We start from the raw sequence: 20,345 nt of genomic DNA, 5'->3' as shown, positions 1-20,345 counted from the left end.
AACCCACACCCATGATAAGCCACACCCCACAGAGACCACACCAACAATAAGCCACACCTCTTTTTAACACTAACGTGTCCCTGGAAAAAAAAAATGTTGGCAACTATGCTACACGACATCTTCAGCGATTATCTGCAATCTTTGAGAGCAAATGTTTCATGACATGAAACACGCTGGATGTGCCAAAAGGCTGCCATTGAGGCCAGAAGACCGGTCAGGTAGTTCTTTGACACCTATGGGGCTCAGATAGGGAACTGATTTTGTACACATCCTAGAAGAAGCAAAGCCCAATAACACTAGAGGGTGTATGAATCGTCAACCATCTTACAGCCTTCTTCACAGAGATGAAAAATGTTAGGTTACTGTTGAGGATCCGCATAGGGTCTCACTATTCTACAGAATCCTAAGAGATCAATATGTAAAGCTAAAAATGCCTAAATGCAGGTTTCTTACTGGAGATTGATATTGAATTTGACAGTGTGTTCTAGGTTTACTCAGGAAACCTACAGATAATGAGGCCAGGTGGGAATCCCATTCCAGACTAAGGGCGAATTGTTTCACCAATTTGGCGCTCTGCTCAAAGAAAATATTACCTATGAGAAGGCCTTTTTGTTAGCCAGCTCTTCTGTACAAGGGGCCAAAAAAAAATAAAAAATTAACAGAGAAATCTCTGACTCTGGCAGTTTGATCTATTAAAAATGGCAGTAAAATAAAGACTGGCGTGTAACGAATCCGCGGGTCTCTATTACCCCAGTGGCAGCCCGGCAACATTATCATTAGGTGTTGATGGGTTTCCATAGCAGCCAGAGGCCTTTTGAAGGCCCTAAGGCCTGCCATGTATATGCTTTTATATAGCCGTGCCAGACGACTTATATAGCCGTATAGACGACTGTATAGATTGCCTGTCTACAACGGCAGTGCAGTGTATTATATGAGTAATAAGAGGATCACAAGTTAAAGCGGTTGTCTGGGATATTTTAATAAACTAGCATTGCATTGACCTCTGTGGGTGTTGCATGATCTACATACACTTCTATTTTTTTATTTAGAGATCTAGAGTTACTGTGTTCTCAGGCTCAGTCACATGACCACTCTGCCTGTGTTTTCTTTACTTCCTGTGACGTCACGTTCCCTTTCTGTTTCCTGTTCCTGCCAGTGAGGGAACAGTGAGTCATCAGGTGGGCGGGGTTATGCATCCACATTTCTTTAACCACACCCCTAACATCTAAGTAACATCTGAGCCCAGAAGAAACTGCAGCAGTCAGGACAGCTGGACAGACTACAATCTCTGTACAGCACTGCAGCATAGGTTGGAGCTATAAACAGTAAATAAAGGAACTGTAGGGGTAATTTATCAAAACCTGTGCAGAGGAACAGGGAAACAGTTGCCCATAGCAACCAGTCAGATTCTAGCTTTCATTTTTTTAAGGCCTTTTTAAAAATGAAAGAAGCAATCTGATTGGTTGCTATGGGTAACTGCTCCCCTGCACAGACTATAGTGTTATTATTGTAGTGTAAATATGTACAGTGTTAGGGCAGTGCTGCTGCTGTGTGTAATATGGACAGGAGAGATGCTGCTGCTATGTGTAATATGGAGAGGAGAGATGCTGCTGCTGTGTGTAATATGGAGAGGAGAGATGCTGCTGCTATGTGTAATATGGAGAGGAGAGAGGAGACTTCACCTCATGGCAGTCAAATAAACTTGTAACAGAATGCTGCCTCATTAAAAGCCCACCCACCTGTAGGATTGCTACTGTAGTGTATATGTAACCCAGGACTACAACTCCTAACATGTACATGTGTTCCGGGGTGTGTAGACCTACAACAGATAAAAGAGTGAGAAAACTAGTTGATTTGGTAATATAAGTAATTGGCAGATACTGAGCCACCATGCTGCTCAAATGGCACTTGTAGTAATACAGACATTTCCCTGCCTATGGGTAGAGGGGGTGGAGCTATAGGCGTGCAGAGCTGTGATGTCACTGCTGACCCCTGTGACCTTTATGTAAACAAACATAAATCCAAAAAGCAGAGGAGGAGGCCCGGAGACACAGAGGAGATTGATTTGAGACCTTAAATGTACTTCAATTAAAGTACGAGTATCCGCTTTTATTTCACTGCCGGACAGCGCCAAGAGGGGGTAAACCTCCTTCTTTCACCTTGCCACGGTGATTGGACACCTCCATATCGAAAAATGACATTATGGCATAGCAGGTCCATTTGCCTGAATGTAACATTCCTTGTTATACCCTGTTATGTCCATTACTGGCCTAATATATACAGTATGTATATTTTCTAGCTGGTGTTGTATATTATAAGAATCAGCTGTGGACCAGGCCTAAGTCAATGCTTTTGAGGGTGCTTGAAAAGTTTCTATACCTAAAAACTTATTTTCATTTACAAGAAATTGTTCCATCTTAACGGCAGAAGAAGAAGAAGATTAAACTCTTGGCGATCTCTTCTAGTTTATTTTAATCTATGATCTTTTGTATCCGAGCCCCAGACCTCCAGTACCTTCTCCAACAATAGCCGCTAAGTAGGTCATTTTTAAAGACCGATAAAAGCGTTCTTCCCTCCGTATCCATTTCATGCACAATGTGGCGTCTGCTATTTTTATACCCGTCTAGGCTGGGAGATTTTCCCTGAGAATGTGTCTCCACCAGCGTCCTGCCCTCTCTTCTCATTACTTCCAGTAGTCATAGTATCTGTGATTGCCGACAGTCTTCACCACTTGATAACCAGGTGCTGGCAGAAATTCACAGTGAGAACTTGGACGGAGCTGCCGCCTTAAGTCTTTCAGGGCTCCTCTGGAGACCGGGAAACGTGTAATTCACTGCCTCTTGTCGACAGTTCAGACACTTTGATCCTAGATGGCGTACGGCATGTCATAGTGGGCTGTCTAATCTGACAAAGCTCAAATCACACAGTTGTGCCTCGGAAAATGGGCCCGCGCCTCGGAGCTGCTATTAGGCTACTGCTGTCACAATAGGTTAAAAAAAAAGAAAAATCACGAGCAGTGCGAAGCTATTCCGATAAAACAATAACCAGAGGCTTAGATCAAATGGTGGAGAAGCTTCAGAGTAAGAAGCGATGAATTATCAAGAGCCTACGAGACAAATAAACCCCGCTATTAACACCGTGCCTCACAAGCCATGCGGAAAGCTTCTCTCAATAGTCTTAAGAAAAACTGCTTACTTCCACATGACTGTGCTTGCCCAGTATGCTGACTGTCCTAATGTTGTGCTGGTAGTCGACAGCTAGGGAATTTGCAGATCCTCATGTTTTGAAAACAATCCTCTAATTTCTTGCTTTGCAGGTGAGAATATGTAATTTTTTTTTCTCACAAATAAGAAATTTAGTAATGGTGGTGTACAAGATTAGAAAAACAGGGCTGATTTATTTTTTTCGCCTCACAAACAGTGTCACGCTTGTCCTGGGTTGTATCTGCTGTGGTAACTCAGTTCCACTAAAGTGAATACAGCTAAATCACAAAACCTATTGTCAGGTGTGATGTTCTTTTTACAAAAAGACCAATCACATCAAAAGTTTTTTTTTATGATGCCTGTTAAACCCTTTCAGGACTGGTCCAGATAGTGCCTTAAGGACCAGAGACCATTTTTTAAATCAGCCCAGTCTTACTTTATGTGGTTTTACCTCTGTGATTTTATAACTTATCTAGCAATTCTGATATACTTTTCTCGTGACATATTGTACTTTAGGTTAGTGGTAAAATTTGGCCGATATCCTTACAATATTCATGTGAAAAATGCCCACATTTCATGACAAAATGAGTGATTTTCAGTTTTTTTATTCCCTACGGTCACCGTGCGGGTTTAGTTATGTGATAATTTTATTGCCAGCGTCATTACGCACGCATCAATACTAAATATGTGTGCTTTACATTTATTATTGCATTGGGGGATTTATGTGTTGTGTACTTTATTTAATTTTTTTTTATTTGTGTGTGTTTTATTTTTACTGTTGTACTTTATTTTACTGTCTCACCATTTGACAACACTATTTGATTGCCTGATAACAGGCACATTACAATGCAATGCAGATCTGCATTGCTTAGTAATGTGCCTGTAAAACAGGCAAAGCTGAACAGGCTCAGCCACCGTAGCTATGACACAGGAGGCTTCAGGGAAGCTTCCTGGTGTCATAGCAACCATCAGGGCCGTGCGATCGCTTCTGCACTGCCCCCATGGGAATAGAGGGAAGATTCTTCCTCTATTCTACACTATAGGTACTGCGATCGGCCTGATCGCAGCACCTATAGGGTTAAATGCCATGATCCGTGAACTGCCATATCACTGACAGCCGTGAACCGCCATGGCATGGCGCCCGTTTCATCCCAGGACGTAACTGTTAGTCCTTGAGCGGTAACTCCCTGCAAAAAAGGACGTACAGTTACGCCTTTTGTCCTGAACGGGTTAAGGGTCCTATTACACGGCCTGATCAAAAACTGTAAATGAGCCCCTATCTGCTGGATTGGTGCTCGTTTACTGAGCAATTACACGGGCAGACTATCGGGCAGCAAGGGTTGCACAGACATCATAAGCGATGTCTGTGCAGCCCTTGCCTTTAGTGTAAAATAATAAAGTATTAACTTACCTTATCACATTCCCCCGTGTCTGCAAAGACAGGCCACGGCCACTCACGCTCGACCAATCGCTGGCCGCGTCCTGTCCTGGCCAGTAATTGGCTGAGCAGCCATGGCCTGTCAGTGCAGAGACCAGAACAGGCAGGCAAAGATGCAGACACCAGGGCTCCGAGGACACCAGGGAACGTGGTAAGGTAAGTAAATACTTTATTATTTTATACTACAATCATCACGTAATGATGCTTGCCCGATGCCAGAAAATTTTCGGTCTGAACCTAAAGAAACAATCATCCAATGATCGTCTCGTAGGCTGATCGCTCTCTCTATTACAAGTAGCGATAATCAGCGGAATCGGCCTACTTCAGCTGATTATCGCTCTGTGTAATAGGGCCATAAATAAGTGCATCAATTTAAACAGCCAACTACATTTCTTTTTAACTTTTATGATCGAGCCTTCCAGCACCGGCACAGAGAGGATGATCTAATAATGAGTATAACAGTAAGAGGTGAGCCGCTATGTGGATGATATCATGTTGACATATGCCAACCTATGACATTGTTAAAAGCTTTACTAAAATCTATCGATGCTTATGTAAGGACTCCAAGAGTCAGGCAAGATTACATCATTTTGAATTGTTTGGATCAATTAAATAAATAACGTTGAATAACTTTCCAAAAATGCTGTACCATTTCAGTACTATTTCAATACTTTTCCCAGGTAAATGTATACATGATGTTCAGTTCCTAATATTTAAACATTATATCCACCTTACACCCAATTATATCACAATTGGGGTATTTAGCTTAGAAAAAAATACTTCTGGGCTCTCTGTACCAACGATTTACCTAAAACGTCTGTAGTTTGCTGTGCCCCACTGCACAAGGAAGATGGGTGCAGCTCTAGCACCTCATATATTATGCTGAATAGGCATCTATAGCTGCCCTTGTTCCTTATAATTGTCCCAATGATCAGCTGACAAGCAAGAAAAAGCTAGGGCTTGTTATCAGGGCCCTTAGTCCCCTCTAGTTGCCTCTTTTGCTTACCTTATAATCTGGCCCTGGCTACTACTAAACATGAGGTGCTCCCTTCTTAATAGCTGACATTCAATACATCTTAATGTGGTTGTATCGGCAGCAGATACATGGAATTCTGCATATTCTATCCAATTGAACAGGACAGTCACATTTCTGCAACATATCTGACGTGGAAACTCCTTTAGGGTGCGTTCACACATACAGGATATGCAGCAGATCCGCTGCAGATTTGATGGTCCTGATTTGATTTGCTTTGAATCTGCAACTTCAAATCTGCTCCATCAAATCTGCAGATACTGTATGTGGGAATGCACCCTTAGGCTATGTTCACACTACGTTAAAAAACATGGGCGTTATGAAATACGGCCGTGTTTTTTACGTAGTGTGAGCATAGCCTTACATTGTAAACATCCCTTTTAGCACTGCAAGATGGAATTTTAATAAATATATTAACAATGAGATCCAGTCTTCAGCTTACCCTTCTGCATACCTTTATAATCTGTGACTCTGTACCTACAATCTACCCCTCCCCCCCAAAACCGCTTGTACCGTCAGATAGCTGCTTTTAATCCAAGATCTGTCCTGGGGTTAATTTGGCAGGGGATGCAGTTATTGTATTGCAGCCCTGTGTCAAATTGGCATGGCCTAGAGAATCTGTGCCCTAGGATTGTGACACTCCTCCGTCCTTCCTCCCCACCATCTTCATCATTAGGAACACCCCAGGTGGGATTTCTCCTATTTATCACTTGACTAAGCGGCGCACAGGCTCTGGATTGTTAAGGCTGGTGCAGTGTTCAGAAAAGTGATTAGGAGAAATCCTGCCTGGGGTATTCCTAATGATGAGGAGGGACGGAGAGGCAGTGCAAACCTAGGGCACAGACACTCTAGGCTACGGCAACTTGAATCTGGGCTGCAAGTTTAAAAGGTTTTTTTTAGGACAATAACTGCATCACCTACTGAATAGACCCTTAGGGCCAGTTCACACTGAGCAAGATCGTCGGAATTTTTCAAAGGGCTTAAATGGTCATCATTTATTTACTAACATCCATTAATAGGCAGAAATTGAATGAATTCAATATCAGCAGCATGGTGCTCAATGTTTCTATCACATTACTATCCAAGATACTAATGGCTTGCCATGTTTAGTTGACGCCATATGTGCCCCTCTTTGTTGTCCAAAAGGTTGGAAGGGCCAGTCTACATGTCACATCTACAGCTACCTGTGTAATCTTTATATTTAGTGTTCTTAGTCCCCTAACCATAAGTTACTTGTAGATGTGTATTATGACCTCTGTAGTAAAGTGCATCACTGGTCATTAAAGGGTTATTACCTGAGATCACTGTGGCCACCTGTAGTAACCATGGCAACCGTGAATTGTGAGGACAATCGCTTACTGTATGTCATAAAGATGGTTCCATAAAAGAAAGACGCGGTGAGTGGATTAGTGTCATCTTGGATGCGCCAGAGGACCTTGAGCTTGACTACATTACTTTCTCCTACCTAATGTAATTTGTGGGTTCCATCAGGCAACATTTCAGCCACGGTTTCCTCAAGGTTTCCTCCACAGAGGGTTTTTCTTTGCCTGAGTGCTGGAGGGTGACTCTTTGTGAATCTGGGGTCTGCCTTTTTTTTCAGTGTCATATGATTTTAAATAAAATTGTTACATTTGACGCCTGATTATAATGTGTTGTGTCTTTATTTTGTGTTATTTGGTTTTATTCATTTAGCAGATTCATAAAACCAGACATCTGCCTGCCAAAGAAATACCTCAGGGGACTCTATCTCTCTATAAGCACACTGTCTCAACTGGAAATTTAGGGAACGCATCAGGATATTTACTTCAATACCCATGTGAACAGTGCCCCTTAGAGGTTACTTAACACACCTCACACCATTATCTGTATGTGTGTATGTATGTATGCTATATAGTGTTAGTGTAGTTGTTAGATTACACTGATAGTGGTATTGAATGCAGGCCTACATAAAGTGTAACCCTGGTTTCCCAGGTACCTGAATGTCAATATTGCCTATTTAGGCAGAATGGATTTTTCACTGATGGTCTAGACAAATGTTACCTAGCTTTCCTGGGTTCCTGAAAGGCTAATCTGCCTGGAGCAAGGGGAAGTGTTAGCCGCTGTGTGGGTTACCCAGCTTTATTGGGTTCCAGAAAGACTAATCTGCCTGGAGCAAGAGGGGGTTTATCTAGATAGAGTTAATATTTAATATGTAGCCTTTTCTATTATACCTCCTTGAGGTTTGTTACCCAGCTTTCCTGGGACCCTGAAAGGTAAATCTGCCTAACTAGGTAGATTGAGAACTTTATCACATTAGATTTGTTACTTACAGCTTTCCAGGAATTATTATTTTTCCTGGCTCCTGGATAACAAATCTGACTAGTTATTCTCTAAGGGTGGGTTGAGACTACGGAATTCGCGCGGATAAAATCCGGCAGAGTCCGTTGCTTGTACGCGCTCAGGGCCGTGTAAATCTCCGCGCGTGTCATAGACACCATTCTATGCACAGGCGGATTCCGCATTCCAACGAAAGAATTGACACATCAATTCTTTTGGCGGATATTGCAATCAGCCGGCCCATAGAATGGTGTCTATGGAGCCGGTGGAAAGGCGTGCGGCCGCGAGCATGTTCTAGCGACGGAATTCGGCGGAATTTATCCGCGAGAATTCCGTAGTCTGAACAACCTGTGTGGAGCTGTGATGAACAATAAATAATCATTTTAAACACCCAGGATGCATCAGTGATATATTATGTGTATCTATCATGGAGTATCAGGTCTGTGGTCACCATTGTGGCTCGACAGTGTCATCACTCAGCTTTCCCAGCAGCCTGAATGGAAAGTCTGCCTTGCTGTATGTGGGGGCATGTATCACTACATTAGTAGGCAAACATTGAATTAAGTAGTACAGGAAAGCTTGGGGTGGGCATAGGGCACTATGAAGACTAAGGCCGGCCCTGTCAGTAATACGGCATGCAGAGAGGTGTAGATTCAAAGAAAAATCTTTACATTGAAACACATTAACTATGTAACCTTTAGGTTTACTAATTTTATATATAGACTAATACATTGTATACTGTTTTATATCACCAATGTTATTGTAATAAATAACCGTGGACATCAAACACTTACTCTGGCTTAAGCCAAGGTTCAGAGCTAAGACCTAAAGGACAAAAAGGGGGAGGTTACTAGCAGTGTTTGCAGCCATCATTAAGCCATGTATTGCAGCATAGTCAATGGTTGATGTTCATACATTACAAACTGACCGGGATGCTTTGCTGACAATGTCAATCTGTGGCTCCTAAGTCCAGCAGGATACTGGTGCACAAGCATATAAATAGTCTGTACTTAGGGTTGTAAACAGCCGTTCACTATGACATGAAGGTCCAGTCTCCCAGTGGCAAAAAAAAGGCTTCTTTAGCTGTAAAACTGTGGCGCTGTCACCTAAGGAAATGGGTTTAGCAGACGCAGCAAATCTCTGCAAGAACATGAATAAATCAATAAAAATGCTCGGTTGAATGTGAGGATTGGAAAGAAATACCTTCTCCATTTACATTAAAGGGATACGCTAACATCAGGTTAAAAAAATGCTTTGGACATCTTAGTTCTGTACATCCTTGTACTTCCTGATTGAGCAGTTGCTCAGTACTACAATTCCCAGAATGCATTGCTTTCCCTTGGCTCTCTATCACACTCCTCCCACCCTGCCTACTCCCCTCCCCCAGCACTCCTGCCAGGTCCCCTCATAGCTGTTGCAGAAAATATCATTTTACTGCAGACTATTGCAACAGGGAGAGTGCAGAACCTCCCTGTCTGCTCTTTTTGTAGCATCATTCAACATAAGGGCTCGTTCACACAGAGCAAAAGCAGCTGAATTTCTGCGCTGAATCAGCGCTGAAATTTCAGCCGTTAAAATAGGTGCAGAGCTAATTTCCATTGTGTTGAATGGAAATTCTGCTCTACAGTTCACACAGTGGAATTTCAGCACTGAACTAATCCGCTTTCCGCCAGAAGAATGAACATGTTCATTCTTCCGCTAGCGGAAGCCTATACAAACCAATGGGGCTCTAATTTTCTGTTTCAGCGCGGAATACAAGCGTAATACAAGCGGAAATTACTCGCTGAATCAGGGTGGAAATGGGGAAAAGGGGGGGAGGAGGATTCTAGTATATATTCTGGTATAGTCTAGTTTACTCGCCAAATACTCGCTGAATTTCAGCGCTGAATGCATGCGGATTCAGCGCGGATTCCTCGAGTATTCCGCGCTGAATTTGCCAAGAGCTGATTACGAGCTGAACACTTTCCTAGCGGAATACGCAGGGATTCTGCTTACATTCTGCTTATATTCTGCTCGGAATTCAGAGTCAGTTGATTTCAGGCGGAAATATTTCCTTGCGTAATCCGCCCCTTTTGCTCTGTGTGAACGTAGCCTAAGGCAGAATGCTGTAAACTCATCACTGTTCCCAAATGTCCCAATAAAGGTATATATGTATCTGTGTATAGGCTGCAGGGGCTGGTCAGAGACGGTGATATCACTCAGGGATGGGGATAGAGCTCAAGATCTAGCCAAGCCTCCTGTTACACTAGAGAATGTATTGTCTATGGAGAGCAGGAGGAGCTAGGGAGCTGGAGACAACACACCTTTTGTAGTTCTTCTACGGTCCTTTTGGGGCTGAATCATGTTAAATCACACTTGCTCACTCATAGATGTAATTCCATTCAACCAATCAACTGGAATCAACTCCCAACATACGTAACAAAAAAAGGCAATAACCACAACATTTGGCTTTAAAATAACCCATGTTATTGAGACCACACACAAATAGGTCAGACCTTACCTGCTTATTTCACGTCATTCATTTGTCCATGGTACTAGAACAATCTTTAAAATTATATTATTATTATTATTTTTTTTTACAGAAGAAAAAAGCTTACATCGGTTCAGTAAATATATACATATATTGTCCATAATAAGTACATTATACAGTATAAACAGACATTCCTCATTTCCTTGAACAAAAGCTGACACATTTTTATATTGTGTGCAGTATGGCTGAAAATCGGTGCACATGCTGTTGTGCTTCACACATATATACAGAAGAATAGAAAAGTAGAACATACACATTGTATGTATCACTTTACCGTACAGGAAACTGAGATAGAATATAAAAAGTTTTGCTTGTCGCGCTTGAAAGCAGCAGCCGTTTCCCTCAAACCAAACTATAAAACATGCATATTTACAGGAGCCGACTAGCTCTGAAAGGCGTATAATACACACTGAGGCGCATATATAAAACTGGTGATAAATGGGGGTCCCATAGCAAACAAACCGATATACCTGATTTGTTGCAAGGGGCAACATCGCCACTTCTTTTAACCAGTTTTAATAAATAAGGCCTGATATTTTAAAGGGAAACTGTCAGATCCATACATGCTGTAAACTGGAGGGCACAATATCAATCATTAAACAACTTCTAAAACTGCCCACCTCTCCATACGTATGCTCCTCCAGAGGGGAAGTGCATACGTAATAATTTTGGGAGTAGTTGGTACATATGCTCCTCTCCTATATGGGGGTTGGAACATATGCTCCTCCCCTCTTTGAGCATTCTCGGCCATTTAGCATAGCTGATAGTAGTCATGTGACTCACTTCTCTGCATTTTGGATTTCTTAAAGTGATACTGTCACCCCCTCCCCCCTTACTCTATGTGCAGTTCTCTGCAACATCCACAAGCTTAGATGCTGCACATTCAATATATACCTGTATAAAACATGTCTGTCTTCTTTCTGCTCTAAAATTGCTTCATTTCATCAGCAGACAGTGTCATCTAGGCGGGGCTTTATGACAGTTGGGTACTCTCCCTAGGTACTCTCCCTACTCTCCCAGGAGATGGGGCCCAACTGCCATGAAGCCCCGCCTAGTTGACATTCTTAACCAGTGAAATGAAGCGAGAGTAAGGGGGGGGGGGGGTTACAGTATTACTTTAAAGGACTCTTTGGGGAAATTAGTTTTTTCTTGATTCCCTGATTAGCACTTTAAGGAGACCTTTAATGTCTGCAACTGTGCCCACCATTTCATTTCTGATAGGGTGCTGTAAAGACCCCCTTCCAGTTCTGGTAACAGAGACCCTTTAAAACTGATCTGTCACTAAGACAGCTTTCACATGGCTGTATTTTTAAGGTAATTCTTTCTAAAAAGCTAAACTGATCCCCTTAGACGATGGTTTCTAACTAGTGACTCACCTATTGTAACACAAAAAGTCCCAGAATCCTCGGACAGTCTGAGGCTGTTGGGGAATCCTGAAAGTTGTAGTTTTACAACAGCTGTAAAGCATGGGTAGTAGATAAGAAGTACACAATTAAAAAATACAGCCATATGAACACCTCCCTATACCCAGTGAAGGCGACCATTTTGTTTTGTAACCAAAAATGAGAAACTGATCATTTGATACCTCTTAAAAATGAGTCAGGTCCCATAGAAGTAAATAAAGCAGTACCTCGCTATTTAGAGGCTGCTTGGTGTCACAAAATGTAGTCCTTCACCGCGTCAAGGTGGAAAATCCACTACAATTCTGTGACTAAACTCTCACAGAACCGGGTTGTAAACATTTTTTTTAAAGATTTTCTCTGGATTTCAGAAGCGCATTGGAGATTTTCAAATGATTAACTGCATAGAGACGGTGAACTCCATGAGAGGTTCATTTACATTTCTCCCATGTTTAATGAAACTTCAACCAAGCAGCCATTGTATCCATCACAAAACAGATTTGTAATGAAGCAATATACGGTTATTCTGAAAGTAATGTACTGTGTATAAAATGTTGTTATGCGCAAAATAGAACTGCAGCTTTAAGAATTTTTTTATTTCTTTTTTTTTGCTTATTTGGTGCATAAGAAGCATGCTGCGAGACCATAAATATTTTACAATAAAACAGGAATTGGATTTTTTTTTTCTTTACAGCTTTGCTTCTCCAAAATGTATTTTAATGTACAAACTCACTATACTGAGGTTATTAAAAATATTTTAAGGGGAAGTCCACCTAAATTCCTATGTGCCAGGAGGCACCATTGATTTCCAAGTTAAAAGAGACTTGATGCTTCCTAGGTTTCTGGACCCTTTTTGTGTTTGCTTAGAGATTTCTGGAACTCTGGTAGGGCTGGACATGTTACCTTTAGCAGCCAATCACTGCACAGCTTTAAAGTGTACCTTTACGTTTGCTGTATGTGTGTAGTATACATATTAACAGAAAGTATTGGTAACATATACCATGCCATAATTACAGGAGGTCCATTCACTTTAATTGATCGAGCATTGTCTACTAATGACTATATGTGATTGGTTTCTGAATGGATACTTTATATGGGACTATATGGGACATAAAGGGGTTGTCTCACAAAAGTTAGTAAAATTAGATGTGCACATATGTAAAAGAGTACAAATGTGCTGTTTTGAAGTAAAATAACATGCATCCCTGTATTGTTCTTTAACATGGATCTGATCACTTCCTGGTTTCCTCTCTGAACTACGACCCTGCCATTGATGTGCACCAGTTACATGTGCAATGAAAGCCAAGTGCAAATACAATTGGGTCTTCAGTTCAGTCCAACTTAGTGGATGCCCAAAGGAAGGTAGTAACCAAGAGCAACAGGCTATAAAAACACATGGAGGATTAGTAACTTTATAGCTCTAACTCGAAATATGTTTCATTTAACATAAACATTTGAGATGAGCGAACCCCAATGCTCGGCACTTGATTACCGGTGGCTGAAGAAGTTGGATGCAGCCCTGTTACGGCCGCGGCGGCGTCCCGCGTTCCGGGCCGCCGCCGCGACCGCTACCTGCCCTATGCAGCAGCCGGTGTCCATAGTCGGGGACCCGGCGCTGCTGTCACCTCGGCCCCGGGGGGCGCCTCACCTCTCCACGCTCCTGTCTCCCGCTGTGCCGGCCGGCGCGCGCGTCCCCGCCTCCTAGGGCGCGCGCGCGCCGGCTGTCTCAGATTTAAAGGGGCAGTGCGCTCCTAATTGGTAGTTGCACCCAATCACTCCCCTATAAATCCCAGCATGCCCTGTCCTTAGAGTTGGAGCCTCTACATGCTTCCCATAGCGTTTGGCCCAGCTCCCTGTTGTTCCTGTGTCCTGTCCGTTACCTGGTCCCTAGTCCCTGTTCCTGAGTCCTGTCCGTTACCTGGTCCCTAGTCCCTGTTCCTGGTTCCTGTTCCCCTGTCACTCCACCTGTTCCTGTGTCCAGCCTGTCACGTGCACTCTCATCTGCAGACTATTGCCTGTGCCATCTCCTGCCACGCCTCGCCTGCCGACACCAGCAACCAAGCCAGGGGTAGCGACCTGGGGGTCGCCTGCCGCAGCAAGTCCATCCCGCCTTGCGGCGGGCTCTGGTGAAAACCAGCGGCCCCTTAGACTCCGCTCCCTGGTGAGGTTTGTGCCATCGCTGGTGCCGGTCCAGTGGATCCACTACTCCGGGCGTTACAGTAGGCTCCAACCCTGGATCCCGGCGAGGTGCCAGATCTCCGTGACGTCGCCAGAGTGGTCGCGCAACAGGCTCAACAAATCCAGAAACAGTCACAGCAGATCCAGCAACTCACTGCCGCCTTACAGCAGCAGACTACTGCCCAGCGCACACCATCTCCTGACGCTGCTTCTTCACTCCGACTGGCTCTCCCAAGCAAGTACTCTGGGGACTCTAAGTTGTGCAGAGGATTCCTGACTCAGTGCACCATGCACATTGAACTTTTGAGTAGTCAGTTTTCCACCGAGCGCTCTAAAGTGGCTTTCATCATCAGCCTATTAGAAGGTAGAGCCCTGGCCTGGGCCACGCCACTGTGGGACCGTGATGATCCAGTTGCTGCCAATCTCCGGGCCTTCCTATTTGAGTTTCGCTCCGTCTTTGAGGAACCTGCCCGTGCTTCTTCAGCCGAGACTGCTCTCCTCAATCTCTCTCAAGGCAGCTCCTCTGTTGGTGACTACGCCATCCAGTTCCGCACCCTGGCAGCCGAATTGGACTGGAACGAGGCCGCCCTATTGGCCACCTTCAAGAAGGGCCTGTCTAGTCGTGTGAGAGACGTGCTCGCTGCCCGAGACCTGCCTACCTCCCTGAACGAACTCATTCTACTGGCCACCCGAGTTGATACTCGTTTTTCGGAGAGGGAGGAGGAGGTTCGGCATGAACATTTACTAACCCGTTCCCGTCGCCATCCCCAGCTGGCGCCAGTTTTCCAGAATCCTGACCTTTCGATGTCCCAACCCTCTCCTGAGATTCCTATGCAGGTGGAACGGGCTCACCTGACGCCTGATGAAAGGATCCGGCGCCTGGAGCAGAATCTCTGTCTCTATTGCGGTGGTTCCGATCACTTCCGGCTGGGATGTCCCCTACGTCCCCAAACATCCGGAAAATGCTCGCACCTAGGTCCGGTGGGACAGGTGTCCCTAGGTGTGAATGCCACCATTCCAAGTCTGTCTATGCCAGTTTCCATCCGGACTCCCTCAGGACAAAATCATCAGACTACTGCCTTCCTCGATTCTGGGTCAGCAGGCAGTTTTATTGCGGCAACATTGGTCCAAAGATGGCGGCTACCCGTGACCCGACTAGCCAGGCCCCTGACTATCTCCTCGGTCACAGGCGAAATTCTTACCGACCGCGTGTACTACCAGACCGCATCTTTAGTCCTCCAGGTGGGTCCTTCACATCAAGAAGAGATATCCTTCTACGTCCTGCCCCATTCTTCCCCCGCGGTCCTCCTGGGACTCCCGTGGCTACAAAAACATGCCCCTCAGGTGGACTGGAGAACCGGGGAGATTCTCAGTTGGGGTCAGGACTGTTCCCACCAGTGTCTCAAGTCACCTCAGACCAAGTGTATTATGTCATTTCCTGTCCCGGCCAAGCCTCTATCCGGCCTACCGGCAGAAGACCAAGACTCGGCGGATGCCTTCTCTGCCGAGGTGTACCCTCTCCCCGTACCCAAGACTAAGGTCGTATCCTCTCACCACCGGAAGAACTTACAGAAGGTCCCTTGCCACGTTATACCGCCTGATCGCCTAGTACCAGTCGTCACCTCCACTCTTCAGAGAGTACCCCCCGGAAAGACTCATGTTCACCCTGCGCTTCGAAGAGGTATTTTGAACTGGGGACATTCCTCGTTGGAGGCCGGGCACCCGGGAGTCCGTAAGACCGGCCAACGGATCTCTCGCCACTACTGGTGGCCCAGCCTATCCCAAGATGTCAAAGACTTTGTGGCTTCCTGTGCCATTTGCAGGCAAGAAAGAGGGGGAGGCCAAAGGGGGGGGGTACTGTTACGGCCGCGGCGGCGTCCCGCGTTCCGGGCCGCCGCCGCGACCGCTACCTGCCCTATGCAGCAGCCGGTGTCCATAGTCGGGGACCCGGCGCTGCTGTCACCTCGGCCCCGGGGGGCGCCTCACCTCTCCACGCTCCTGTCTCCCGCTGTGCCGGCCGGCGCGCGCGTCCCCGCCTCCTAGGGCGCGCGCGCGCGCCGGCTGTCTCAGATTTAAAGGGGCAGTGCGCTCCTAATTGGTAGTTGCACCCAATCACTCCCCTATAAATCCCAGCATGCCCTGTCCTTAGAGTTGGAGCCTCTACATGCTTCCCATAGCGTTTGGCCCAGCTCCCTGTTGTTCCTGTGTCCTGTCCGTTACCTGGTCCCTAGTCCCTGTTCCTGAGTCCTGTCCGTTACCTGGTCCCTAGTCCCTGTTCCTGGTTCCTGTTCCCCTGTCACTCCACCTGTTCCTGTGTCCAGCCTGTCACGTGCACTCTCATCTGCAGACTATTGCCTGTGCCATCTCCTGCCACGCCTCGCCTGCCGACACCAGCAACCAAGCCAGGGGTAGCGACCTGGGGGTCGCCTGCCGCAGCAAGTCCATCCCGCCTTGCGGCGGGCTCTGGTGAAAACCAGCGGCCCCTTAGACTCCGCTCCCTGGTGAGGTTTGTGCCATCGCTGGTGCCGGTCCAGTGGATCCACTACTCCGGGCGTTACAGCCCTATGGCTGCCTGGAATACATGAATACAGCTATAGGCCATATCCATGTTTTTTAGGACTTCCTAGGGCTGCATCCAACTTATTCAACCATTGGTATTCAAATCCTGCACGGGCCGCTTATCTATAATCATCATCCATTTTGACCTATTTATCTTTGTTAGACAACGCCTTCAAAAGAACAGTAGACCGCACTATAGAAGTGGACCAACAGTTTGACTATGTTTGGGCCATTAAAGTGGATAGGCTTGTATAGCATATGCTGCAGTATGTTTCAGCGCGCCTTTCTGCTGGTATGCCAATGTGCCCCCCACACAGAGCCCCTTTTTTAAGTGAACATATCCTTATTCTGCTGACTACCTAAACAGTTACAATGTAAACAGGGTACCTTTTTTTTTCTTTTGTAGGATACTGTCGTGGACTAAACAGTAAAGTACATGTATACCGACACAGTGACATAGTCAGGATGAGAACATAATCTAAAGCATCTCAGTCTTCTTGTTTGGAAATAATCCATCCAATCTCATAATATTAGATGGATTTACCCTTTAACAAGAGATAGCCTAAGGCTAGAAGTGTATATTTCACACAACATAACTCATATAATTCAACTTTTTGTACCCTGCTCTTAGATGTCTGTGGATGTGGCTTAAAGGTATAAATTGAAGCTCCTGGCCCAAGTCTTTAATAGGGCACCAACCTATAATGCGCCATCTTTAATTCTTCTCTATGGTAATGTAACACCAGATCTTCTATCTTATAATGTGACATCAGAGCAGGGCACAACAGTCACCGTTTACATACCTATGCCCCGCCCCTGAGGGGTCCTAATAGTACTGGTGGTAACAATGATCTGCCCATTATTATTATGTGGCATATTCATTATACTTTTCTTTTATGATACACTACATTGACTGTAGTGGAAAATTATTTACTTCCATACACCTTTTCTTTTTATTTTACTCCCTTTTTGACTCCCTTTTAAATTTAATTAAGAGAAGGAACATTGTGAAACCTTGCCGCATTGGATATTAAGCAGTGCTCTTTTTGATGTAAATTAGATATATTTACACAGATTTTTTATTTTTATTTTTATTAAAATTAGCGCAAGCTTCCAGTACCTGAATTTACACATGCAAAGATGGATTTCTTTTCCCCACTTTTTGGTATGTATTATTTAGCCACGTAGAGAAAATAGTAAGTTCACTGCATGTTTAAGAATAAGATAAACTTGAGTTTTCTCATATTATGATTCATGCATGTTACTTTTAAAATTTTTTTTTTTTTTAGTAGAGTATGATGATGCAATATACAGACATGTAATACGATTTAGTTGTTGCTATATAATTTCTAAGTTCCAAATTTTGTAGGTTACTCACAACCACCATCAGGGCCCTTGCACCACTGCTTTGTTACTCTTATCATGTACCCTATTGAGTACATTTGGTAACCCTTGTAAGAACCCTTACATTTAGAACTAAGTAAGTCCCATGAAGTGATGGATGCGTAGAGGGTAGGTGGCAGTCCACAGGTGGGTTTTGGCCTTGTATATGCCACCTACCATGTGCAATATTTAATACTGTACAAGAGGGGCCCTGACAGAAGTACCACCAGTACTGCCTTGATGGCGGCCCCAAATTTAATTAGTATTTTTTTTTTTAAATTAAAGTAGAATTAAAGTATGACTATAATATGTTGACTATATCTATATAATGAAATAGTCACATACGAAATCATAAAGAAAACGCTGTACCGTATTACCCCATTGTTTTGGCTAATTTCAATTTCACCTTTTTGCTTTAGTTCTTTTTTGCTGCAAAGCTCATACCTAGACCATGATACAAGAAAAATAAATAAATAAAAAGAATGATGGACAATGGGGAATGAAGGAGATCCCCACTGTTTGAGGTTTATCTGTACAAGGAAGTTAGAAAGACCATTATAATAATTCCATCACCAAAGAGACTATCCTGGACAGGTCATCAAAACATGATGCCTCTGGGAAGGTCGGCTGAGAAATTACAAAAAAATTGGTAATCCTAGTGCATATCTGAGTTCACTTTATCCTGAAATATATACAGATTGTTTGTCGCTGCTATGGCAATGATGTTCTCGGTGGGATGCCAAGCTGTGTGCAAGATCTTCTTGGTAAAGTCCAGACTATCCACGCTTATGTCATCTTTCCTTCTCTTACCACCAACACACACCCTACGGGGTTTCAGGACTGCCCGTGGCTTGCTGCTCTCACGTGAAGCTTCCAAGGTCACATCTCGTTTTGTGTTGCGGTCAAACATTCGAAAGAAGTTATTGTATGCCCCAGTCATGATGACACTAAAGGAAAAAAAACATAAAATGTCATCTTGCTATTGGAAGAAAACCTATATAATAAAAAAAAATTCCATTCAAATAATATAGTTTTTTTTTATATTTCATAATGTAAGACCTCAAAAGTTAGCATGAGAACAGCTCACACTCTCTGGATAGTGCAATAAGCAACTTTCGCTGCCTCTAGCACAACAGGAAGTCATAGAAGATATGAATGATGAATAGAGATGAGCGAACCTCGAGCATGCTCGAGTCCATCCGAACCGGCATTTGATTAGCAGTGGCTGCTTAAGTTGGATAAAGCCCTAAGGCTATGTGGAAAACATGGATATAGTCATTGGCTGTATCCATGTTTTCCATACAACCTTAGAGCTTTATCCAAGTTCAGCAGCCCCCGCTAATCAAATACCGAACGTTCGGGTTCGGATCGACTAGAACCCGAACCCGGTTCGCTCATCTCTAATGATAAATTCCAGATAAATCATGTCATGCAGTGGTTCTTAATACTCAAATTCTCTACTATTTTGACTCATTAACTGCTCCTTGACACGATCTGCAGACCCCTGATCAGACTGCTGTCCTCTCTTCCTCGGTCCTTCGCAGTCCCCTTCTCCTGAAGATGCAAGCCTTGACTTTGCGTCTGCTAGCAAGCTAGGCTCCCTTGAGATCTTACAGGCAGGTCATGTGACTCTTCCTGCAGAAGAACTGGGATCTTGCAGTGTTGGGTGTGAACTAGGCTGGGGAGGGGGCATGTGCCCAGCACTGTGATGCAAGGACTGTTAGGAAACGTAGCTTCTCTGCAGTGTGCAAACTAGGAACTAAAGCCCCAGAGGCGATCACTGGGAGCAAGTGAGCGCCGACCTGTCAGGTCAGTGCTCGCTTGCTCCTCGTTCCCCGTTCACTGCGGGTAAGTGTAGGGGGAGTCCGGGGAGCCATAGGAGATAGCAGCAGTCTGTTGCCGCTGCTCCTATTACACGGAGCGACGGCAGCAGATCGTTGCTATCCAAATTGTTTCTCTTTCAACATGTTAGGAGACAACGAAAGACGATGATCAGCCGACATTGTGCAAGTCAGCTGATCATTGCCTTTTATTACACAAAAAGATTATCGGCCGTTTTGGCCCATAATCGGCCAAATACGGCTGATAATGGCTTTGTGTAATAGGGCCTTAACAGAGAAGTAGTGAACGGGCAGTTGAGAGCATTGGGGCACTGGAAAGATTCAAATTCATGCACAATCAAATATGGGGTTACAGGTAAAAGTAATCCACTGCACTGCACTGTTTTTGTTATTTTTTGGATGCACACAAAAGGCCGTCCCTGGGCACCAACGCTCCTAGAGAGGTGGGATTACAGCCAACTTGA

At 44.4% G+C, this 20,345-nt stretch overlaps 1 protein-coding gene across 3 annotated transcripts in view; it reads right to left on the bottom strand.

Moving 5' to 3' along the window:
• Positions 1-16,170: 16,170 nt before the first annotated feature.
• Positions 16,171-20,345, bottom strand: part of PPP2R2C (protein phosphatase 2 regulatory subunit Bgamma) — a 104,812-nt gene continuing 100,637 nt past the window's right edge. For all 3 annotated transcript variants that reach the window (XM_069976415.1, XM_069976416.1, XM_069976417.1), the window contains one exon: positions 16,171-18,987. In XM_069976415.1, the coding sequence (XP_069832516.1) occupies positions 18,696-18,987 (292 nt within the window). In that variant the 3' untranslated portion in view covers positions 16,171-18,695. The remainder of the gene's footprint in view (positions 18,988-20,345) is intronic.

This window comes from Dendropsophus ebraccatus, chromosome 7 (genome assembly GCF_027789765.1).
Source record: "Dendropsophus ebraccatus isolate aDenEbr1 chromosome 7, aDenEbr1.pat, whole genome shotgun sequence".
NCBI lineage: Eukaryota > Metazoa > Chordata > Amphibia > Anura > Hylidae > Dendropsophus > Dendropsophus ebraccatus.
The sequence above is the reverse complement of the archived record's forward strand: the minus strand, read 5'-3'. Positions and strand labels throughout refer to the sequence as shown.